At 44.4% G+C, this 26118-nt stretch overlaps 1 protein-coding gene across 7 annotated transcripts in view; it reads left to right on the top strand.

Annotated features, from left to right (window-relative positions):
• The first annotated feature begins 7486 nt into the window (after nucleotides 1–7486).
• LOC144828987 (sodium-dependent neutral amino acid transporter B(0)AT1-like) overlaps nucleotides 7487–26118 on the top strand; it is a 1274746-nt gene continuing 1256114 nt past the window's right edge. For 3 of the 7 annotated variants that reach the window (XM_078687664.1, XM_078687668.1, XM_078687666.1), the window contains exon 1: nucleotides 7618–7927. In XM_078687664.1, the coding sequence (XP_078543790.1) occupies nucleotides 7726–7927 (202 nt within the window). In that variant the 5' untranslated portion in view covers nucleotides 7618–7725. Of the gene's footprint in view, nucleotides 7928–26118 lie in introns of all 7 variants that reach the window. The other 4 variants (XM_078687667.1, XM_078687670.1, XM_078687665.1 and 1 more) reach the window with 3 other exon arrangements.

The following is a 26118-nucleotide window of genomic DNA, read 5'->3' as shown; positions in this document are numbered from 1 at the left end:
AGGCCTTTCCATTGTTCGTGACGTTGTTCTTATACCACTATTTTAGTATATGGTTTTAGCGGGCCACCAGGGCCTATCCATATTTGCGCAACTTATTGTATGTTATATTAAGTTACTTGTTATGCGCTTGTGCTTCTGTTCTCATAAAGAGTTCAGGGGATTGATTTAGAAATAAATACATAAATACATATAAATTTTGAATATATAACCTGTGTGGTGTCCTTTTATTTGGTATTAACAGGATTGCATATGGTAAAACAGCTGGCTTCACATGCCCTCTTGAGTTTAGCCTAAGACTGCTTTTGTCCATGCTACCCCTAGGATAGCTGGTCTTTTTTTATTTATTTTTATTTGTAGAGATAAGACAATTTCATGAGAAAACCAATACACTGTTCAAGAATAATACCATACATATTAAAAGATATAAATATAGAAATTCATAGAATGCAGCAGCATTAATCAAACTGTGCAGAAGTTAATAACATACAATCGCTGTTCATAAATAATACTTCATCCAATCAGGGCTCCAAGATCTAAATTCCTCCAGCTCTTCACAGGTGCCCAAATATTCCTACCGAACTCCCGTTTCTTTCTTCCCTTAAATTCATATAGGCAAGCTTCCAGATTGTGAATACCCAACAGCCTAGACAACCACATCTGGAATGTGAGGGCATTAGTGTCTTTCCACCCCGCAGATATCAGCATTCGAAGTACCGCAACAGCAATAAATATCAATGCTTGTGTGTGTCTTCCAACGTTGGGTTTGGTGTCCGACCCTAAAAGGACCAAGGTGGGGGATAGGTTGATGTTATTACCTAGCAGCCCCCTCAAAAACGTTGTTATCTCACTAAGGATTAGGGCCAGATTGGGACAACCATAAAACATATGCACCAAATCTGCTGGACCTGTGTTACATCTTGGACACTTATCATCCTCTCTTAACCCCCACACGTAAAGTTTCACAGGTGTATAATAAAGGTTGAACACCGTCTTGTAGTGTTGGGCCCTCAAGTTTGATGCTCGAAATACTTTATTAGTTAAGAGTAGGGCAAGGTCTATGTCTACATCGGGGTCCCCCAACTTAAGCGACCACGCCACCTCAATTTTCTCCAAATCATTTGGGAGCCCCGACATCAAAAAATTATAAGCGGTACCAATCTTCTTTCCCCCTCTTTTTAAATAGTCGATCAATTGACTGTCTGGTGTCAGCACCAATTTTGGTCTGATTGCAGATATAGTTTGAACAACTTGCCAATATAAAAGCCATTGATTTCCATGAATCCCATACCTCCGCTGTAACTCATTGAAGCTGAATATATCCCCGCCCACCATGATATCACCCAAGCATCTTACCCCCAGTTCCCTCCATGTAGCACAGTGGACATTCTGGCCTAAATGACCAAATTGGCTCGATTTCCACAGGCTGGTATTGGCATTTATTTTGGCAATCCTCAAGATTTTGCAAATGGATTTCCAAGTCCTTCAAACTCCTTCAATAATCTTATATCTTGTCTTACTATAGAATCTCCTATCCGCCTCACACTGCAATAAACCATATGCTTTTCTACCCAGCAGTAACTCAAATATGGAAGGGGGATCTTGATTCTCATTATGTCCTTCCACTGGCAGGGGTTCAGATTGAATCAGTATGTTCATTTGTGTAAGAAGGCATACCAGATGATAAAGTTTTAGGTTCGGCATCGATAGACCGCCCCTAGCCTCTGGTAGTGATAGATAGTTAATGGAGCGTCTTATTTTGCCGTACTGCCAAACAAACCTGGCAAATGTGGATTCAATTTTCCTAATCATTGTTTCCCCTAAAAATAGGGGTATAGCCCTGAAAAGATATAATATTTTGGGGAACATAGTCATTTTCAGGGCGTTCACCCTACCTATCAGGGATAAATGCAGCACATCAATTCTTCTTAACTCAGTCTCAATTGAGCCCAGCAGTGGTAGATAGTTCTCTTCCACCATCTTCTCGACAGATGAATTAATTTTGACCCCCAGATAGACAGCAGATTCTACGAACCTAGATTCGCTCTTCCTAATATTTTTTGTGCAGATGATCTGGGTTTTTCCCTCATTCAGCCTATACCCGGAACAGCTACCAAATTCATTAGCCAGTTGTACTAGTTCAGACATTGCTTGATGGGGGTCTGAGGTTATTCTTGCCAAATCATCTGCATAGGCTAGCAGTTTAGTGGTAAATCCATTGACCGTCACCGGACTTATTTGACGTGAGGCCAGGATTCTCTGTATGAAGGGGTCTATAGATAAAGAGAACAAAATCGGGGAACAGGGGCACCCCTGGCGTGTCCCCCTCTTAATTATTATTTTGTCAGATTGATGCCCCATAACAGATACCCTAGCCACCGGATTAATATACATCGCTTTAATTGCCCTCAGCAAATTGCTGCCAAATCCTCTGCCCTCCATAATACCCCAGAGATACTCCCAAACCACACAATCGAAGGCTTTCTCCGCGTCGAGGAGGATCATGGCCATCTCCTCCCCCGCCGCACCAAGAGCATCAAACAGGGCTATTGCCCTTCTTGTATGGTCAGTGGTGCCCCTCCCTGGCACGAACCCATGCTGCCACGGGGATACGAGCCGGCCAATGATCCCCCCCAGCCTGCTCGCCCAGATCTTAGAATATAGCTTTGTATCTGCATTAATAAGTGAAATGTGGCTATATGATCCTGGTACTTCCTTGGGTTTCCCCTTCTTATGGAAAATAATGATATTGGTCTCTTTCCATGATTCAGGTATTCTCCCTGTGTGTAGAATCCCGTTAAATAGGTCAAGCAAAATAGGGACGATCTGTTTTTCTAAACACACATATACCTCTAGGGGTATCCCATCGGGCCCTGCAGCCTTGCCCGCACCTAGTTCATGTAGGGCCTTTGTTACCTCTGTAATCTCTAGGTCTTTTTCAAGTTCTTCCTTACCCTGCGCATTTAATCCGGGACCGCCGCCCGCGTAACCTAACCCTTGCTCGCTGGTCAACTCCTCTTCATCATATACTCTTTGATAAAAGTTGCGGAATACTCTTAATATCTCATTGGGTTCTGTATACTCGAGGCCCTCTTCCTGTATACAGGAAATTAAGTTTTTGGTCCTTTTCTGTCTTATCTGCAAGGCCAGGGCCCTACCCGCCTGCTCACCCATTTCGTAGCGTCTTGCCCTAGACGCCTGATAACTTCTCGCCTCCTTTTCCGTAACTGTTTTCTGGAGGTTAGCTTTAATGTTTGTAATTCTTTTAAGACTTCCCTGACCATCCTGACCTTGGCCGATTTCCCTAATATGCTGTTCTTCAGCCATAGCTAGCCCATACATCAGCTTCTCAGCCTCTCTCCTATCCTCCCTCCTAAGCCTAGCTGAGCAGCTGATTGTTTCTCGCCTCAGAGAGGCTTTAAAGGCCTCCCATACCCCATTCCTAGACGCACTATAGCGATTGGCATCATAAAACTCCTCTGCCCATTTTCTGAGATGTTCCACAAATCTGATATCTAGCAATAACTTCCGCTCAAAAGACCAGCTGGTTTGTTTCCTCTCAATACTGGATTAAAAAAAAAAGGATAGCTGGTCAATAAGGTTGACTTTACAATCATCACCATAAGGGTTGTTTGGACTGGTGCAAGGTGCTCACTAGAACAGTGAAAATCATATACCAGGCCAACTTCTCACAGGAACTAGACGGGTGGACAAAGTATAACTTATCATGGTTTTGGCGCGTAGCGGCAGTCAAAATGACAATCCTACCGCACATACTTTGCCTCTTTCAAACCCTCCCGCTGACACCGCTGTCTAAATCCCTGCGCAGCATCCAGCTCGCTCTAAACAAATTCATATGGGGTAATAAGAAAGCACGTTTATCTATAGTGCAATTATCCCGTCCCAAAAGCGAAGGTCGGGTAAAACTCCCGATAGTCCGCAGGTATCTCCAGGATGCACATCTACGCTATTTACTTGAGTGGAATCACCCCCTTTCTGAGAAGCACTGGATCTTCATGGACCAGGCCGTAGCTGGGGCGAATGTGTGGCGTGAAATGTGGCTATCCCACCGCACCCGCGCGTGGGGCCTGTATTCTTCTCCAGTCATGGCGGCAACGATGAAAGCCTGAGATGCGGTGACGCAGAGGAGAGACCTGATAACTTTTTCCTCTCCTATGACGCCGTTATTAGACAACCCAGACTTCCCACCTGGATGTAAGACCGCTGTTGCTCAGAGATGGAGGGAGGCCGGATGTAAGCGCTTAGGCCACTGCTTTGAGCTTCAGGGTGCTATTCAATTTGACAGGGTCCGTCGAGACCTCTCCTTTACCCAGACAGATGAGTTCTTCTACCTCCAGCTCCGACACTGGGCTTCTTCCCCAGCCCTCGTCCCTCACGTCTCTCGCAAGCTCACCCCCTTCGAGAAATGGATTGCACACAAGACAGACGACAAGCACCCCATCTCTGAACTCTACACCTTCCTTACACCATCCGCGACAGGGAAGCGCTCCCGCGGACAGGTCAGATGGGAAGCAGAATTAGGGCGGGTCCTAACAGATAAAGAGTGGGACAACATTTACTACAGGGCCCACCACACGGCATACAGCACAGCAGGGACTGAATCTGCATTTAAGGTGACATCCTACTGGTTTCTCACCCCAGCAAGGATACATCAGTGGGACAAGAACCACACAGAGGAATGCTGGCGCGGCTGTGGCCTAACGGGCTCTCTTTCACACCTTCTCTGGCATCGCCCGCGATTGGAAAGGTATTGGGACAAGGTGCTTAACGATATTGATGAAGCATTCAACACTGAGAACCCCTGCTTCCCAGCCTATACTTTACTAGGGCTGTCCAACCCAATCACCTTTCCACTACGGTCACTTAAAGGCAGACAGATGGCACTAGCCAACTCTCTATATTATGGCCTACCCAAAAATCTTCTGGCTAGGCTTCAGGTTGTAATGAACGACACTGCCAGATTAATCTACAAAAAGCCCAGGTGCACTCAGGCCACGCCCTTACTTCAGGATTTACACTGGCTTCCAATTACCCAGAGAACCAAGTTTAAAAGCCTCTGCATAGCACATAAGGCCATCTATCGCTCAGCTCCTAGTTCTATTAAGGACCGACTGATTAACTATGTGCCAAGGAGGGCCCTTTGGTCGGCTGAGGCATGCAATTTGGTCTGCCCCCTGTTCAACCTTGCGTCTATGGGCGGCAGAGCCTTTTCTAGTACCATCCCTCAAGCCTGGAACCGCCTTCCAGTGAAACTCCGGAAGGAAACCAATCTCCTCCCTTATAGGAAGAAGTTGAAGACTGTGCTTTTCTTAGAGGCTTGGGGGCCCCTCTGAGCTGGTGGTTTTGTGTTTCTCACCGGTGGTGTGTGTCCGTGGATAGCGCTTAGATACCCCTGGGTGATAATGCGCTCTAGAAGTTCATAATAACATAACTAGCTCTACTCGTGGCGCGCCAGGTGATTCTGCACCGCTGGGGTTCTGTTACGGTGCCAGACCACTCGGATTGGCTCAGTAGGCTTTGGATGATTCTAGCCATGGAACGGCTAACAATGTGTCAAGATCTCCAGTATAAGAAATATGCAGAACTCTGGGCCCCCTTTATAACTATGCTCTCGAAGGACCTGCGCGAGGTCACTTGTCCCAAACTCCTCCAAGTGCTGCGACTTATACCTCCTCCTTCAGATTCAGCTACCCCTACATGAGAGGGTTAAGAAACGGGGACGGGAGTCCTCGGGCTATGTAGAGTATCATACCCTTTTGTTTGTATATTTGGTGCGGTTCCCCCCCCTTTTTTCATCCCCACTTTTCTTTGCGAGTTATTGTGGGGTGGGTGGGAGGGTGGGTTGTTCAATTATTGTTGGTTGGTTATGACAGGACAGCGAGTGGTAGCCGATTTTGCAGGACGGTTATGTCCTTGCCTGCTATGCCGCACCTTGAATATCGCCGGCCCACCGATTGTTCGACTGCAAGTAGCTGCGAGTTGCATATTTACATAGCATTCTTCTTTAGCCACTGGCCCCTGTGGCTGTAGGCAAACGTCTGTGTCCAGGTGTAACAGCACCTTTTGATCAAAGCAATAGAAAGATGTGTTCCATAAAACATAAATAAAAGGTATTGTAATTTACAATGGCAATAGCTTAAAGTCGCATAAATGCGAGACCTTTTGCATTGCAAATGATTGTTTCTTTTCCTACGAATGCTTAGTAAGATCCAACCTCTGCTATTTAAAACACACACAACCCTATTATACAGGCCACACATGTTTCCTGCTTTTCCTACTGTAGCACATTATATTTGTGACTGGCCAATGCTATTATGAAACTGGAGTCTAAAATTGGGCTGCCAGGCTTCTGACTCGAATCCGTTGCTACAGCCATAAAATACTTACATTGGTTGAAGGTAAACAAGAACATTACGTTTAAAACCGCGTGTATGGCCCACAAGGATTTCTATAATGAAGGGCCTCGGGTTTTAGCTAAGAAACTCCAAGCACACAAGCCTAGAAAATACTTGTGCTTGGCATAGGCTTGCTTATTTTGCATGCCTCTATTAAAATTTGCACAAAAGGGAGAAAGAGCGTTCTCCTTTCTACCCCCAAGGCTTGAAATAAACTATTCCTACGTTCAAGGGATGAAACCAGCACCTTAATTTTCGAAAGAGCCTAAAAACCAGGCTATTTGAGCAATCTTACACTCACTGTCAGTTAGACTAGGCAGATAGACTTAGGTTATAACAGGTAGTGCCAGGACACCCTTTCAGGGTAAGAGATGTGCTTTATAAATAAATACATATCGACATCAGCAATAGTCTTTACTTGTTTCTTCTTGAGGTTTTCTATAAGCACCGTTTCCTTCTCCATGGTTCAGTTACAAACCAACTCGTCATCGATGTTATGAAGGAGGAGGACCGTTGATCTACTTTACGTACATACATTGAAGAAAATGACGTGTTGAACCACACCAGGAGAATCCTGACAGCAGCACTGCCCTGGTAATAATGAGCCCACCCAACATATTGATGCAATTCCTCGCATACATCGATCTCACATTCACTGTGACCCAGCACCTGCTAAGCAGCCTTACAGTAACATCTTGCAAGGCCCTGGGGATCTTTCATTTTACACAACGTGTACTGTGTCAGTGGTAGTTCATGTTTAACCTTATTTTGCTCCTAGTGGATTTTTTCTCACAAAACCCCTCCTGCTGCTTGCTCTACTGGAGCGTGAACAGGGACATGTAATTATATCACGGGTTGGCCGTTGAAAATAATCTTTAACCGTGCGACTCATCTCAAAGTATCAGTCAACAACATTAAGTGTGTGTAATCATACTGCAGGAGGCAATTTAAAACTCGTTTCTAATGCTTCAAGCACGGTTTGTTTTACAACCCAGTTCGCAGAAGAGGAGGGGCAAGAGCATGTCATAATCATCCCGGAATTATTAAAGTTAAAGGGTTTGTGAATTGCACTCACATCTGAAACTGGAGTTTGATACTTGCAAAATGCCTTGCTACGGCCAGCTGTAACCGATAAGGCATTAATAATTGTACAAGTTGACTTCACGGGTTGTGCTGACGTTTCTTCATACGGCGGACTCAGTATCAAAGGTTCACTATAAATAGCTGAAGGCAGTACTGAAAGCTCTCAATTAGACTGAACACATCCTTGAGACCACACCTCACACGGCGCTCTCGCAAGAAGAGATACAACATGGTAAAAATACAGCTACCAAATCCCGGCTTGGAAAGCAGGATAACTTCCCACCAAGAGCTCGAGAGGATTGAGAAGGATGAGGCGAACGAGAGACCAAAATGGGACAACAAAGCACAGTACATGCTGACATGTGTGGGCTTCTGTGTCGGACTGGGAAACGTGTGGAGATTCCCCTATCTATGCCAGAGTCACGGTGGAGGTATGCTTTATATTTCTTATTTTTATTCAGTGACATAAAGCAAAATAATTCCCCACGGTCACTCAGCAGAAATGTGAAGAGAGGGATCTGATTATCCCATATCTCTCAATTATGCATTCGTTTTGGGCTTCAATAAGGCGTCCAATTTGACATGCTTCTTCATACAAAAGAATGCATGACAACCATACTTCTTCATTCAGAGTAATTGGTAACAGTCAACACGTGTTTGCAAATAATCGCTTTTTTAGGGCTATTCAGAAAAATAAAAAAAGGCAGAAAATAAGGAAAAACAAGAAAATAGAACAACATTTTTTTTTTTTGCAGAGTTTTATATAGCGCGAACTAGACCCGAACCGAATCAGAGCGCTTTATATATTTTCCAGTTTCGTTATATTTTCAGTTACTTTCATTTTAGGCACAGGGAGATTAAGTGATTTGCCCAGAATCACTGGAGGTTTTGGCGTCGTTACCAAGACTCGAACCCAGATCCCCAGGTCCGAGATCGAGCGCCCTAGCCGTTAGATCAACTCCTCTCCCGTAACTGTTGTAAAATACTATTGTCAATAATTAACATACGTATAATATGCTATCTTTACATTGAGCTGATATCCCTTTACAGCGCCCACCAAATAGTTCCATTTAGATATCTTAAACTTTAAATCACAGGTGAAACAAGGTACATTACTGGAAATCATGTCTCCAAATCATTCATAAAATACAAGAATTCTTTCCTTCCCATGTTAGAGTTCAGCAAAGTCTTTTGTGTAGTACCTCAAGTCTCAAGTAGCTGCACAACCACTTCCTATCACCAATATTTAAAGAATTATTCAGTACGGCCTAAGTTATGGTAATTTTATTTAAAAAGTGATAACCCCTCCGCTTTTCCCTCTTATGTGCTTTGAGATAAAACAAGTAAATATAGCATTGTATCTGATCTCTAGTCTGCACTGGTGCACCAATGTGCAATAGACAACATTACCTTACTGATATTCAGTATCAAACATTGCCCAACATATCCAGTACATCTTTTTATTTCTCCTAGTTACTTCCTCTTTGCATGTGTGCGGCATTCTGCAGCATGCATACAAAGATGATTAAGCCTCAAAGGATAGTTTTTGTGCAGAAATGTACTCTTCCTGCACGAAGACTATCCTGCCCTTAGCATAGGCACCCTTGTGCTATGGCTCAAGGGTGACTGCATTGGAGCTAGGCAGTCCACAGTGCATAAGGGCACGAAGAAAGCTGAGCGAGTAAGAATGCTGTGCTTCTGCACTATCCCTTTCACGCAACTCAGCAATTTCCTTTGCTGCACTGAGTTGCGTAAGATCGTAGCAATTCTGGGCATTATATTTATAATATTTTCACTCTTTCCGTTCATTTTACATGCTGACAATAGTGATAAAGACATGTACTGTCTCAGTTAAAATGTAGTAGAAAGAATGTCAGTGCGAGAAAGGGCCCCTTTTTGGGTGGTCACCTCCATACTTTTGACAGAAGTTTTGTACTGGTTTTCAGACCCTGCCCATTGGGGCACAGCTGTTTAGTGCCCCGTGTATATGCTTGACCTGTAAACATGTAGAAATTGGCTAATACCTGATTTGCATATTTAACTCTCATATGAGGACATAATATAGGGAGGAAAAACTACAAACATGGCATAGAAAGTTAATGTCACATATGGATTACTGTACCTATTGTGCCATCCACTAATGTGACAAGGAAAACATGGCTACAGAACTACCAATGTAGGCAGACTACTGCCATTTATCCCTGCAGTCTAACCTGTCAAGCTAACTAACCCCTTTTGACAGGGAAAAATCTCAATTTTAAATGGTATTAAGCCCTTTAAAGGGCTTGTAGTCCACAAGGTAGGGTGTACGGGTTTTAAAAGTGGGACATGTAGAAAGGTATTGTTACCATGTCTCTAAAGTGACAAGGCCTCAATTGCTAAATTCACTGTGGCAGGCCCTGGCTGTCCCATACGAAAAACTGGGAGGACCAGTTAAGTAAATGATTAAACTATTATTTTTTTTAAAAGCCCAATTCAATGGTAAAATGGGATATTTAATAATTTCTTAAGAAAAGTGACTGCACAAAAGTTAATTTTTCCCTGCCTGAAGCTCCTGGAGGCTTATTTGTATTAGATCTCCAGCAACTGCCCGGCCTGTATTGTCCATAATGAGGTATTAAAACAGCTGCCATGGCAGGAACAGTAACATGAGTGTGAGGAGGTGTTTTGTTCCCCTCGCAAGAAGACAAGTTGTGGTGGGCCCAGAAACTTAACTTATTTAAAAGGGCCTGCCCTGTCACAAGTAAATGTCAAGTGACAGCTGGAGAGGACCAGCATTTGCCCAACTAGTCAGGCTGGCACCAAACCCCATGGGAGAGGAACTACCCCCCATATAAGTTTTGAGTGACCACATAGGAGAGAATTACTTATTACCCTGGCCACACTTATGGGTGGGCACATAGCCTCAGCAAAAGGAGAGAAGGGTTTCCCCATCTTGGATTTTAGGAATAAGATGCACTGTGGGATTGTTTGCAGTAGGGCAAACAGGAACTCCTGTAAAAAATGGGTAGATACTTGTTACCCCAAATGTCAGGAAGGAGCTAGAAGTCAACCCCACACATTATGGTCTGATGGTATCGGAGCACTTTACGTGAGCACCAGTTGCATTACAGATTGACAGAATTATTTTGTTAGGCACAGGGAGATTAAGTGAATTGCCCAGAATCAAAGGATGTTGCGCGTCCCTGCCGAGACTTGAAACTGGATCCCCAGCTCTGAATTTGACCACTCTAGCTGTTAGGCCACATCTTTTTGACTGTCTGAAGCCGCAAAAAGTATCTGACTAACGAGAAAACTTTTTTCAGTACAAAAGTTGCATTTTCCAGCTCTGAGCTTTTCCCACCAAAATCAACAGCAGGTTCTCGCCCAACAGCTATCTGAGCTCATTGAACTCATTTTGGATAAAACCTACAACCTTCCCCCACTGGAGTAATTTCAACGTACATTGCAGAGGCAAAGTCCCAAGGTAAAATCTTTGACCAGGACAAACCTGGTTGGTGTATCAGACCCATGCTCCATCACAGTTGTCCTGAAATCACTCTTAGGTTCTGGGGTACCTGCAACCATAGATTACTATTGTCACTTAGTTAGTTTTGGCACTATTTTTCCTTAAATATTCTCCAATTCATACCTCTAGTTTCCCTCATTGTATTTTTGTTGTTTTGGTACAATTTTGTTTATTAAATTATACTCCATATAAATAAAATGGATTGGAATTTTTATTGTGTTTTTGACTTTTAAACTGTTTTGATAGTTCTAAATGCTTTACACATTTTCTCTAAGTTAAGCCTGTCCGCTTTGTGCCACAGCTACCAGGGGTAGAGCTCGGCTTTAAATTACTGAAACTTTTGACTGGACCTAAAAGGTTAGTGCCTTACTACTTGTGGTGGACTTCGATCCATCCCAAATAATAATTCTTTCAATGGAACTTTATTTCGATCACAAAGATCTTAAAAGTACATTACACTTTTTTACAGTCAGCAATATTATAATCTGACATACATCATGTCATCTGAGCTCTCATGTTAAGAGTTAGTGAGAGAGACACCAAAAGAGGGTACTTAGTGTGTATTGGTGCCCAAATGTCACAAGTGTGACCTTACTGTTACAATTGTTGAAATATCCCAAGTGTGACATTACCATTATTGACGGAGGAAATGGCATTAGTAACCCGCTCGAAGCTTCAACTCTAATGAGTCATGGCTCAGACAGATAGATAGATACTTAAAACACCTCTGAAATTCACTGAAAAACCACAGGTATGGTGCAGTTAACGCTGCAAAATAAAACCTAAAAACCTCTGGAATTTCCAGTTATGGTTTTGTAAACTAACCACAATTTTCACCCCTGTCAAACAATGTTTATTATTGCACTTCTTACATCACTCATAATGTGTTAAATTATATAATTTATTACATCGCTCTTGACATCTCAATTGACACTATTGGTGACATCACTGATGAGGTCATCCATGATACTGCTGTTCACCTTACTCCATAAACCCAATCAAAGTTTTAAAAAAGAAAATATGAAAAAAGGGCTATGGTCATATATAACATGGGATTATTGTCAGCGCATGAATTGGACAATAGGCTAGTTCATGGAAGCAACTTCTACTGCACCTGGTGAAGATCGTACACTTAAGAAACTGGCTACCTGGAAAGATTTGGGCGCAGGCAATAATCTGCTGTACAGGGTAAATGCCGTATGCAACAGGTAGTTGCTGGCAAACATTTCAATGCAGGTTCCGGCTTAAAGCCAAAGTCTGTTGTAACCCATCTCTGAATAAAGCTAAAGGTCATGTGCACCAGAGATTACCCACCTGTGGCGATATATATTTCTTACAAATAAAGTGATATGGACAAAGTCTGAGTAAAGTGGTAGTTTTAATAGCTGAGAATGGTTGGGTGCAGGATTTCGCTGAAGATTATACTTACTTACACATGGCTCAAGGTATCCCTACTCAGGGTCTGTGTGACTCACTCAATAGCTACTTTAGTGACAAAATCACAGACATAAAAACCAGCATCCCCCAATCGAAGACTCCAATTACGACCGGCATGGCAATAAAGACTGGCTCTGCTACCCTTACCAATTTTCAACCCATAACTCATGGCCAGCTTTCGGAACTAATGATGAGAGTCCAATCTGGCTCCCCACTGGATATCTGCCCCCCTCGTATCTTGAAAGAATGTTTTTCCACCTACCCAACCCCTGTTCTTGCCCTTTTAAATGACTCCCTCTTGTCGGGCATAGTCCCGTCTGCCTTTAAAGAAGCCACGGTCATACCCCTATTAAAAAAACCCGGGGCGGATCCTGGATGCAAGGCAAACTACAGGCCCGTCTCCTTATTGCCTTACCTGGCAAAAATTTTAGAGGCACATGTGGCTAAAAACCTCTCTAATTTCTTGGAGGAGTCCTCCTGCTTTGACCCCCATCAGGCTGGATTCCGCCCTGCACACTCCACGGAGGCAGTGGTCACTGCAGTCTTGGACACACTCCGAGACTGCGCAGATAGACGCTCTCCCCAGGCCCTGGTGCTCTTGGACCTGTCGGCCGCGTTCGACACGGTCGACCACAACATCTTGGTCGACCGTGTCGGACAGGCCGGAATACAGGGCGTGGCGGCCCGCTGTTTGAGGTCCTTCTTGGAGGATCGCTCCCAGGCGGTGCGCCTGGGGATCTGACTGGTGTTAAACAGTCCATCCCATGTGGTGTGCCACAGGGCTCCTCCCTGTCGCCCCATCTCTTTAATATATACATACTTCCCCTTATACAAACCTTGAGGGACAAACAGGTGAGAGTCTTCAACTATGCAGATGACCTGCAGTTACTCTTTACTATTGACAACTCCGAAAAATCTATTAGTCATTTCCAGTCAACCATGAGGTTTATTAAATCCTGGATGGATCAAAATCAGCTGAAACTAAATCCAGGTAAAACCGAACTGGTACTGACTGGGGATAGCGCTAAGCACTGGGGTCCTCACTACTGGCCTTTAGATCTGGGTCAAGCTCCGCAACCATCACCATCGGCTAAAACGCTTGGAGTCACTGTGGACAGTGACCTTTCTTTAAAAGCACAAGTGGGACAAGTGGTCTCCAAATACTTTTATCAGCTAAAAAAAATTAGGAAGGTCCGGCGACTACTAACGCCAGAAGCTACTACCCAGGTTGTGATCGCCACTGTTCTGTCCCATCTGGATTACGCAAATGCCATCTATCTGGGTCTCCCTAACTATTTACTCAAGCGTCTCCAGATGGTGCAGAACTATGCTGCTAGGGTGATCCTGAAGCAACCAAGGTGGCAGGCAGCGACCCCTCTTCTTGTCAAGTTGCACTGGCTTCCGGTCATGCAACGCTGTGTCTTTAAAGCAGGTTGCATGATCTTTAAGTCGCTACATGGCAAAAGCCCTAAATTCATCAATCAATTAATCACCAGATACGTTCCCTCCCGTAACCTTCGCTCACTTCATCTAGGCCTTCTCCAGACCCCTTCCTTCAAACTTAAACGTTCTGGCGGACGTAGGTTTGCAACACTTGCCATCTGCTTATGGAACACCTTTCCCCTGGAAATCCGGTCCTGCCAAGATCTTTTACCTTTCCGGAAAGCACTGAAGACCTGGCTTTTTAGACAAGCTTTGTAAATCTACTTCCCCTTTCTTTGATTGTGTTACTGTCAATTTAGCGCCAAGAAACTAATCAGTGTTAGTGCGCTCAATAAATAATTTAATAACATAACATAACATAACAGTATCGGGGCAGGGTTGACCATAAGAGGTTGTGGAGGGGGGGCAGTAGTAATCACTAAGGGAGGTCCTATGTTAGTTGCAAGGGTTAGAGGGTTAGAAGGAGGATAAGAGGGTGAATTAGACTCAGGGGGCCTACCTAAGATAGTAGCCGAGGTTTTCATACTACTTATGGCAGTCTCCAAATTGGTGAGTCTAACTTCCACTTTCTTTATGCTCTCACTAATGGGCAGGAGCAATGACCTAAGTAAAAATTCCAGGTTCCCTAGCAAAGTAGCGGGGGGTAAAGCATTCGGTTGTGTATCCCCAAGAACATTGGCATGGTCTGTGAGGTTGGTACCCCTGACAGATGGAACTTCTGGCACCTCCACTATTGCCCTATCAGAGATGGGAGGGGGTTTTGAAACTTTCCCAAAATCGGAGTGGGGGGGTTTTGGTTTTGCCCTGCCCTCCCCTCAACTTCCTTTTTCTCTTATTTGGAGGTGGGCCATGCATCTCTACCACTACTACTTGCTTCGGCTTCGTTTTCCTTGGGTTTACTGCAGTAGGGGTCTGGGTGGTTAGATCAACAGCCGTACAACTGAGACTGGGAAGGGGGGGTGCACTTGAGTCCTGGTCAGGAGGCAAACAAGGGTTGGGAATACAATCCCGCAATAAAAAAGGGACGCCATCCTGAGATAATAGGTCCTCACTAATGTTTGGTGAGCCTCACTCCTGGGCGACAAGATGGTGGGAAGTGTCGGTAAAGGGCCTATTTTTTAGGTTCTCAATGGAGCGACGACGCTCAGCCCTTCGCTCAGCCAGGGAGGTTTCCTTATCCCCATCACCCGGTGCCCTAGAGAAATAGTTATCCAAAGTCCCATTTCTGGCTCCCGCCGCCTTCCCAGTGATTCCCTCCACAGTCGGCGATGTCATGTCCGTCGCCTGTGTCGAGGACCACTGATCCAGTACAAAGCAGGCGTAAGAGGGTAGGCCCAGCCCAGCCTACACTGGCCTACGAGGGCCTCAGAGGGCCCGCCCTTTGCCCGGGCTAAGCCCCGGGCTACTCCCGCGCGCGTCCCGCGATGCGCGTCAGCAATTCACACTTATGTGTGTACGGGGCGTGGCACTGAGAGGGGGCGCGGCTCGGCCGGGAAGAGGAACCAGCTGTAGATCACGGAATGCTGGTCCTCGCAGTCCCGGTCACCGCACCTCTCGCCTCTTCAGCCTTCCAGGTCAGCCCTCAGCAGCAGCAACAGGGTCCACAGGGAGCAGGGACCCCCACGCACTCCGCAGTCTAAGCAGATGAACTGCGAATGCCAAGTCAATCTCGAGCGGCTCCCGCGAAGCGGGGGCCGCGAGAGGTAATGTAGTGATTAGAGGGGGCGCGGCTCTGAGAGGGGGAGCGGCTCGGCCGGGAAGAGGAACCAGCTGTAGATCACGGAATGCTGGTCCTCGCAGCCCCGGTCACCGCACCTCTCGCCTCTTCAGCCTTCCAGGTCAGCCCTCAGCAGCAGCAACAGGGTCCACAGGGAGCAGGGACCCCCACGCACTCCGCAGTCTAAGCAGACGAACTGCGAATGCCAAGTCAATCTCGAGCGGCACCCTTAAAGTGCATCATGTAGGCATACTTTTTCTACTACGCATCACATTTTTCAGATACAAGGTAATTGTTGCAACACATAGATGGTTGTCTAAGTATTGGAGGCTAAGTATTGCCACACGAGATTGCAGATGGTCCATCTCTATAAGCAAAGGCAATAAAACATTATGTCTAATTAAGCGATAAAATTTACAAAAAAGAACAACATGTAATGTACTCTGGGGTGATACATTATCACAGTGATAGGGAGGTAATTCATGGATCCAATTGTTTGTTGTTGGAAAACTAACAAGTCTGTGGAAAATTCCAAATATAAAACGAGACAATAGAAATCTATCATAATTATCAGGCACAGAGATCAAATAGGGTTGAATATTAAAAGTTGATAAAATTATTTGATGATGCAGGACAGTAGGTTTTAAGACCTCAGATGTAACTGTTAAGGAATCCAAAAAAGCCAAAACCTCCTTCTTTAGTTCTTTGCGCGAAATGGCTGAGATAGTAAGAGGATTTAGAAAGTAATCTAACTTTCCAAAATCTGCTAGAAATTTCCATACATAGCTCAGCCATGGTATCCTCATTGCTCCTTCTAATTTTAAAATATCTGTCATAATATCTCTATTAATGTTGGTTTCATCCTCTGTCCATAGTCTATGCCATAATAGCACAGGCTTCAGCTTAATTAAATCAGATATAAAGGCAAGACCCAATTCTGCATGGCAGCTATTATTCGGGGTGCTTTTGGGAACTGCAAGGATAAACTTTAAGATGGAGTTTTCCACCACCTGGATAGGTGCGGGGTCAGCAAGGCCCCACACTCCACTACCATAAGTTGCACCAGACTCACATTTGGCTTTATAGGTCTTAATTAACTCCACTGGAGGTCTGGTGCCTAGTTTCTTAGAGAAATTCCTGAGGGCAGCAGTCGAGCGAACCAACGCAAGTTTTTTCGCTGTCACTGCCTGCGACCAAGAATCACTTTGAGTGAACAATATACCCAGGTACGAAAATTGCTTAGTGGATTCAAGCTTCTGGCCTGCTATAAAAATGGCCTTCTTGGGTATATGGTACCTGCCGCTATGCATGGTAAAAGGTTTAGATATATTGACTCTTAAACCCAACTCCTTCATGTAGAGGAAAAAACTATCCACCACACGCTGGAGTCCCACTTGAGTACGTGACATCAGCACAGCATCGTCAGCGTACAAAAGCGCCGGGATTGGGCGGCCGGCAACATATGGGGGATCTAAGCTATTATTGCACAGATATTTTTCCAGTCCGTTAATGTACAAATTAAAAAGGAAGGGGGCCAGGACACAGCCCTGTCTGATACCGCTCCTGATTGGAATTGTATCAGTGCGTTCCCCTTCAGGCCATAGCGAACGCGGGCTGATGCGTCGCTATAAAAACGTTTAAGATAATAAATAATATTTTCATCAACCCCAAATTGTCCCATTAATATCCACAGTTTGGAATGAATTACACAATCGAATGCGGCCGAGAGGTCCACAAAGGCCAGGAACAAGTTCCCTTTTTTGGCCCTTGTGTACTTCCCAATCAGCATTAGGAGATTTATGCCTTGTTCCACTGTACCCAAACCAGAACAGAAGCCATACTGTAGGTCAGATAAAATAAAGTTTTCTCTGGCCCAAACCAAAAGCAGATCCAAAATTATCCGACCCACTATTTTTGTAAAAGAATCTAAAAGGGACATGGGTCTATAGCTACCCGGGTCATGTCTATCCCCCTTTTTATAAATGGGCACTAATACAGACTCCACCCATGTAGGCAGAAATTCCGAAGTGCAGCTAGCATTAAGCACCTGGACTAGGAGGGGGCCCCACAGACTGGGGGTAGTCTTAAAAATACCTATGGGGACACCATCCGGGCCGGGGGCCTTTCCACCCAGGCTTACATGCAGTGCTTTTTCTACTTCCTCCAAAGTGAACAACACATTTCTTGAAGCGGGGAGTGCAAAGAGGGTGGGTTGGGAACTTACTCCTCCCTCACCCTCATATACTTTAGAAAAGTGCCTAATCGAATCAGATTCGGTAATTGCCATTTCCAGCCTGGGACCAACATCTTCCCTAAGAAAGGGTGTTCTGATAATCTTCCAGAAGCCCGCACTGTCATTACTGCTGGAAGCTAGGTGCAAGGCTTCCCAAGCTTCTATTTCCAACGTATTCTTTCTATCTCTTATAGCTATTTTGTACTCTTTCCTGAGTCTGCAAACTTCCTCGACACACCTAGGTTTCTTATGCAATTCCTTCTTTAGAAGTGCATAAGCTCTAGTGCAAGTAGAGTCAAACCAACCTCCTTTTTGTTTACTATTTTTAATCTGTCTCGTAAGGGAGGTCCTAATTTCATTAGAGATAGTCAGGAAAGATGCAAGGATCATTTCAGGAATAGAATCTTCCCCTAAGCAAGTCGCTAGCTCAGGTCTACATTTACGAACCACTATTTTGAGTGTTTCCGGCTGGTCCACCATAGCCCATTTCAATGAGTAACCATTTGTGCTACCAATAGTTAGCTTTTCGTCCACACTAGCCCTTTCTTTACTGTTTTTTAAGGTGGACGTTTTTGGAAACAAAATGGCCACACAGAGCGGGAAATGGTCGCTTAAAGCAACATCAGAAACCTTAAAGGAATAAATTCTGTTATCATACTTATTTGATACAATAGCGTAATCGATAGTAGAAGCACAACCCCTTCCATTAAATGTTGGGTGTGGGGGAGATGGTATAGTACAGACTTCATTTGCAAATCCCAAATCAAATTTGGCAAGTAAGTTGTTAAATTGATCCCCCTGAAAGGAGTGATTAAAGTGTGAGTGGCACGAGCCATCTTCCCAAAACATTCTGCACCTATTATCCTCTGGCATACTACACAAGGTGCAGTTAAAATCCCCAAACAAAAGTATCATCAAATCATGTCTGAAGATTTTATCCTGCAAAGACAGAGCTTTGGCCAATTTACTTAGAACAGTAGATACTTCGCCACTGGGAATATTATTATAGAAGTTTATGAGAGCAATCGGAGTATCAGAGACCAAAACCAATATTAAAAGTTGAAAATAAATATCTATAACAGGCTCTATTACTCTTGTTATTTTCAATTTGTTTGACAAATGTATGCTCAATCCGCCCTTAGCTCTTCCATGCAGGGAATCAACAGCTGGAGTATGGAAGGTCCTGAAACCGTTTAAATGGACCGGATCCCGACTCCATGTTTCTTGAAGGCAGAGCACGTCTTGGGTCTGAATAAAATCCCCCAAACTGGGTTAACAATTTTAGATCTAATGCCAGCAACGTTCCACGAGGAAATTTTGCATAGCATCGAGACCAGCGGGGAAGTAACAGAAACAGCAGCGGTAGAACCAACTGATGAAGGAATAATCCTACACTCCCCTCCAACCTCTAATCCTTCATCTAAGACCTCTGAACTCCCTATAAAATCCACACTCCCTACCATATTGATTGCTAAGAATGTAAATGGAATCAGTTTTAGCACCTAAAAGGTTTAGTGTAGTGATATCTAACTGCAGTCAGTCGTTGGTTTCTAATCCACTAAGTCAAAAGGATTAGAAGTTGGAATGCCATATCTTCCAACCCCACAGTCCATCCTGCTTTAATGATGGATAAGGTGGAACTGGGCCCCTGATTGGTCGAGGTGGGCAGTAAAAGAAACCGAGGGGTAGAATTTTAACAAAGTTGGGGTCAATTGACCCAGTACAGCCCCTCTCAATTAATTTACGAACCAATGGCGGAGACCGAAATGTAAGAATTACACAGTCCCCACTCAGTGATTTATTTGATGTGCCCAACCAGCTCACTCTTCTGGCCATCTTAAATTCCGAAAAAAGGGAATTATTAAACCCAAGTTTAGTTGATAAAAAATGGAGGGATTTGTTCCTTAAAGTCGACCAATGTTCAAAAACATTATGAGATAGGGGAGGAACATTGGCTAGCACCACAGTATATGGCGTCGCTTCAGGAGGCAAATTTAAAATAGGCTTGAGATTGGGTCCTCAACTCTTCTATTTAAGTTTGGAGTTTCATTGACAACTACTTGGGTTGCAGTAGACAGACCGGGTACATTGATTCCAGATTCTCCCCTATGTTTATTGGACTCCAATCGTCCATTAACCACGGAATTCTTAGATTGGATTTGATTTACTGGGACCCATAAGGTGTTATTAGAATTTCCGTTTGGGTCAGTAAAATTAGGATGGGGTACTATGGGAATGATTTTATCCTGCATAGGCTGCTGGTTCCTAGTGATCTTTTCCTCCAAATTGGTCATCCTCATTTCAATATTCATAACCTTTAAACTAATGGGTTCTAAAAGCGTTGTTAAGAGAGTCTCCATTCATTCCCAGAAGCACATCTCAACTGCTGGGGCTCTTTTACTAGTTGAGGGAAATACAATCTCTGGTTGATTATTGACTTTATTCCCTTTTGTTCCATTAGATTTAGCAACAGCCTTTTTTTGTTTGTTGCCACCAGCATTCCCTTTAAACATTTTTGCAGTTAGACCTTCCTTGTTAATATGTTTTGATTTGCATTAAGCCTTCTGCCCTCTGGTCGTTACACGCGGGCTATCACTATTTACACTTAACAGTGAGGCAGAAACAGAGATTGGGCTTAGTGGCGTGTCACACCCCCCATTTTCTATAGGATCCTCAACCAAAAGTGGAGGGTCAGAAATTACGTCAATTGGCAAAATTGTGGGGGTCAACGATAACCTTGTTAAAGAGGGCAGAGGTTCAGAAGATACATTAACCATCATGGGAACAATATCGTAAGTTAGTGGAATAGGATCAGCCCCTGGCAGTGCAGCAAAGGATGGAGCCAATATCGAGTCCTGAGAATTAATTGTAAACATCGATGTATTTGTGGCAGGCAGGGGGGGAAGGGTACCAGCAGGGAGCGAAAGACGCCTTTCTGTGCTTTCAATGGCAGAGGCCACCACCCCGATAGTTTTCTGCAGCAGACGATCAATTGCTGTCAGACTAGGTAGCAGAGGATTTAAAGCTACTCTATGTTTCATAACAGGGGCAGGTTGTACAGAAATATTATTCCCCATTATTTAGCACTATAGTGTACAAAAAATTATGATTAATATTAACAACAATACACTAATGTCACCATATGCCAGAAAGATCAGCACTAAACATACAAAAATAATAACCCTCCTTAACACATTGATTGCTGCAATACTAAAATACAAAGATACCAATTTGGTACCTGAGAAACATTAAAAACTAGAAAATTCAAGTCCACAGACCAAGAGGGGTGGCCCGGCCCGGCTTCTCTTGGCCACTAACGGCCACAAATGGCCCCGCCATTGTCCCGGGCCTAACCCGGGGCGACCCGCGCGCGATCCCGCAACGCGGGAGCTTAGCTGTAATTTAAGGCGCCTTCAGGTGCGGAAATTGCGGTGGCAGCTTCCGCCGCAAAGGAGCTGGGACCGGTAGTCCTCCTCCTCCTCTCAGCGGCCGCAGATGTGAAGTGGCGGCGGCGGGCACCAGGAAAAGCAGCGTCTGGGCATGTGAAGCCAGCTGTTTTACCATATGCAATCCTGTAATATCAAATGAAAGGACACCACACAAGTTATATATTATAAAAATATATGTATTTATTCTCAGAATAATCCCCACTACTCTTTATGAGCAATGAAGCACAAGCGTTTAAACAAAAGCACAATATAACATATGAAAGTTGCACAATTATGGATGAGGCCGGTGGCCACTCAAACCATATATCAAAAAAGTGGTATAACAATCACTAATCGATCGAGGGTAAGGCCTAGGGCCTTGGGAATCGCTGGGACTACACTGGACTAACAGCAGTTAGGACGGGAGTAGCCCGCGGGATTCGGGTGCAGTGCAGAAAGCACACGCATGCACCAATGCAAAGTCAATGGTGCGTAAAAGTTATCGAGTTACAGTTTTAAGAGTCTTCCGACTGGACTAGAAGGACAAAACTTTAGACTTAGACACTAGAGGTGTAAACCACTACAGGAGCACCGGCGTTCAAGAGTTACCTCACCCACAGGAAGCAGGTGCACAGGTGCAAAGATGTGTCGGGTTTCGTCACGCAGTTCTGTGGTGCCTGGAGATGAAGATGCTGCAGGCGTCCAGAAGAGAAGTGTCCGGTGCGATCCAAGGGTGGATCGAAGATGTAGAGTACCTGAAGGCAGAGGGGACAGAGTCTGGGTCACTAGCCAGTGACCAGGAAGGAACCAGGAAGGAACCAGGCAATGTCGGGCGCAATCAGGTGCTTGTTGTGAAGCTTGTCTCCGCTGCCACGTGGACTCTGGGGCACGAGGATGTCCTGGAGTGGATCACAAGCTGTCCCACGAAAACTCTCGCTGTCGGCGGTGTCGGCTTCCGGAACGGAGTTACCAAGCCTTAGCAAGGGCAACCCACGCAGGATTCGAAGAATGCTTCTTACTCGTGTAGTTCCTATAGTCCCAATAGGCTCTGCGCATTGGAATAATATATTCAGCAGTGTAGATGTAGGACTGAGGTTAACTAGGTCTCTACTGACTATATTAGACTTAAGTTTTTGCCAGCTAGCTCAGAGGTCACTAGAAACTTTCTCGGATAAGCGAGGAGGAGTTTAACCACCCTTAATAGACAAGAAGGGATTTAGTTTCTGACAACCATAAAACATGACAACTTTGCTCTCCCTGATTAAGAGTATATCTCTAGAGTCGTGTGAAAACAAAAGACAGCTATTTCACTCAGTCAAAGGTGCGTACTTAGTTTCACCAGATTGCAGAGAAAAGAGAGACGGGTGTTTTCAATAAAAGGTATTATTTATTGAGCAGTCTACTTCCTCAAACAAGAGAAATGAATTGCTACAATTGCAATACTTGTAGTAAAGTAAAGTGCGTACAGTAAAAGCAGGATTATAAAAGAATACTGTAAAAGCATTGATATGGTTTCTTAGCCATATGATACTTTAAAATAGATAAAATATATACATACATATATACATTGACTAATCGTACTCAACTAGTGCTTCTGAATACGCCTACCCCGGTGTACCTGACCTAAGCCTAATACGTGGAAAGGAGTAAGTAAGTAGCAGTTTAAGTTAAGTTTGTTTTGCCAAGAATCTGACTGAAGAATTCTCTTTAAGGGTTTAGTCAGTTCAGTACCTGGTAATAGAAAGCAGGAGGGCTGGTATCTCTCTCTTAGGACTCGATATCCCAGTCACCCGCAAGGGTAGGCTGGAAACGCCGGAGCTGGATTTTCTCTGCAGGAGAAAAAGACAGCGTCTTTCTCAGCGCGTCAAAAGGGAGGGGCAGCGTCCGTGGGCTCTCGCATCAGCTGGGCTCTCGGGCAAGTAGATAGCTGCTCCAGAATCACCACCGTGTGTTTGCTTAAGGCAGTGTTGGTATATTTATACCTGAAAGGTGCCGGGTTTGACGTAAGGCTGGACATAAGACGTCAATAAAGATGTCACTAAGAACTTGTTATTTTTAAAATGCTTTACAGGAGATCTCGGACGAAATCAAAACAAAGGCAATTGGGAATTCCCAGGTTGCTGAAGGCTTGGTTTGTTTAGAGAACTCGGTGTGCTTTCTAGGGGGCTGGAGGAGTAGGCTTGCTTAATGTGACAGCATGTGCTACGACTGAATTATGAATAGGGTTTTTATGCCGTTGTAGGGATATTATTGATTTATAACCGGACAAGGGTATAAAATAGAAATATCGAATCAGGTTCCTAGATAAACACACTACACCCACTCCACGAATTAATGTCCATCATTTACTCAAAACTAAGCAATAGTAAACATATCTAAAGGTGCATGTGTATACCAATCCACCCCAAAATACTTTTTTTTTTTGCATTTGAAATGGTATATGCGAAATACATGAAAATGATTATAGGTACTGTACGTTTTTCAAGCAGAGTAATCATTCATTTAAAATAGGATGCATATATATATATCCGCTGAATGATTTTGCGAAAATTACACATGAAATGGCTCTTAATACAGAAAAGAAGTGCGAGACCATTTCATCACATATAAATACAGTTATTTGTAAATATGCTAGAGGCTGAGGTAATATATTGTCTCTAGAGTTCCTAAAAATAGAAGCTCTGTTCTCTAAGAATAGTTCTACTTTAAGCAGAGTACAAGTGCCAAAAAAAGGTAAATATTTTGGAATCGGGGAAAAAAATTATTTCGTTTTTCATGGGAAGAAGAAAATATAGTTCCAAATATTTTCAGTAGCTTTTGTTTATGCCGAAGGCCGAATTCAGAGTTCAGGGAATGCTGTGTGCTTGTTTGCTTTAAAGTTATTCTTTCTGTTCAGGGGAGAACATCATTTCAGACAGACTTTCAAAAAAGCAGTTTACCGCTTCAGGTGAAAGTTCGACCAAGTTGGAAAATGTCGCTATCATGCAGTCGTGAGCATGATTGCTTTCATCGATGTATTGATCAGCATTGCTCACAGAAGGTCGTACCTGGTTGATGCTGCTCTCATCTTGCACTTCACTACCCTTTAATCGCAGTGGTGAAGTTTCCACGAATGCCGTCATCAGGATAGGTAACCGCTGGGGACAACACGATGCATGAGCCGTTATAGGACTTAGCAAAGTATCTGTATCCAATGGTACTTCTGATTGTAGTGTGAGACAGACGTCTAACACGCATTCTTCTCCGCACAGCATACATCTTAACACAGGTAAGATACAATTCTGCCAGATGGGTCTGAATGAAAGAAACCAGGTCATATTCAGATCTCTTAGCCGGGCTAATCCAAGGACTTTAGTTATGCGGTCCCGATAGCGTATAGCTAGGATCGTTTCTTCCATTGTTGCTGGAGTCTTGTCTGTGACATGGCTTGCCATAACGAAGCAGAAGAATCAAAAATAAAATGCCTGCTACGAGTCCCAACAGGAGTGGAAGGCCGCCAAAGACCGAATGGAAAAAATTAGGAAAGATGCCCAGGACTGCTTTGAAGGGTGTTAACAGTCCCGAAAAAATTGTCTTAAATACATGTCGGATACCATTCGTATCTGACATGTTTAGGATTTGGCTTAGCATTTCCGCGAAATGTAAGGGGCAATTTGTTGATAAAAGTTTATGTATCTCTGCCGTTGTGTGGAAAAAGGGTCAGGCAGATCAGGTCGATTACCCCTTTTCAAGGTTTGCCCGGCGTTAGCCGCCTCTCACCCAACTCACGGTTACCAAATAAAGAGGCAGGTGCTGGAGACTGGAAGGCAGGAAACAGGAGTTTATTCCGACGGAGCAGAACACGTCAAATCAGACAACAGGGTATCTTCTCGAGGTGCTCTAACCGCATCTCTGAGGCCTGGCCTCTTATACACAGGTTTATGGCTTTATTACATTTGTGACATCCGTGGTATTGCTTTGAAGTACGGAAAAGGCATCTATGGAATCCCCGGTTCAGGCCCGTTCCCACATATATCTACAGTAGGAGTCCCCACCACTACCTCAGCATGATGGCTATCGCGCAGCTGGGCATTCCGCTGGGAACAGAAATGCGGGCGATCGGTCGGATCTAGGGGTGTGAAGGCATTGATTAATCCCCGCTCCTTTGATGTGAGGCGAGGTCCTACTGTAGGCGGCAATAAACTGCATCTGTTGGGCTAGGTGATGGCCTGGGATCAGGCCGGACAATCGGGCAAGGAGGAAGAGGTTATCAAAGGGCCTGTTTTATGAATGAGATGAAAGAGTGTGGGGGTTCAGCACGGGATGTGGCTCGGAGGCAGGGTTGCGCTTGGAGGTGCGTTTATGGCTCAAGCAGGAGAGACCGGGGGCTGTCAGGGCGCGGGGGATGCTTGCGAGGCCGGGGAGTGAGGGGGAGAGACGCGCTGGCTATCGGCAGTGGGCAGAGAGGCCATGGCACAAAAATGGCTGCCACCTACTTTTCGCGATGGGGTCTAAAAGGGACAAGATGGTGTGGCCAATGTCTCACTTTACGTTCAACAGTGGCTATGGTGAACATAAATGAACGCCGCTTATGTATACCGATTTTAGTCATTTTCCACAGTCCCCAGTTTTTATCATGAGTAAGTTCATTTCTGTTCATGTCTGAGGTACGGACGTACAAGCTGACATTTAGTTATACTAATAAGGGAAGTATGTGTCTGGGCTATCTATTGAGGTCCTTGGTAGCTTGTATGCATTACGGGTAGATGGAAATAATCATACTATAAATGTTGACAGAATCGTACATAACCACATGTAGTCAATGCGATAGGCGAGGAGGCAGTGCATATAAAATTACATTAGCTGTGTCATACGTT

The sequence above is a fragment of the Lissotriton helveticus genome, chromosome 4_1 (assembly GCF_964261635.1).
Source record: "Lissotriton helveticus chromosome 4_1, aLisHel1.1, whole genome shotgun sequence".
In the NCBI taxonomy this organism is placed as follows: Eukaryota; Metazoa; Chordata; class Amphibia; order Caudata; family Salamandridae; genus Lissotriton; species Lissotriton helveticus.
Note: the sequence above shows the minus strand (reverse complement) of the source record. Positions and strands in the feature narration are given on the sequence as shown.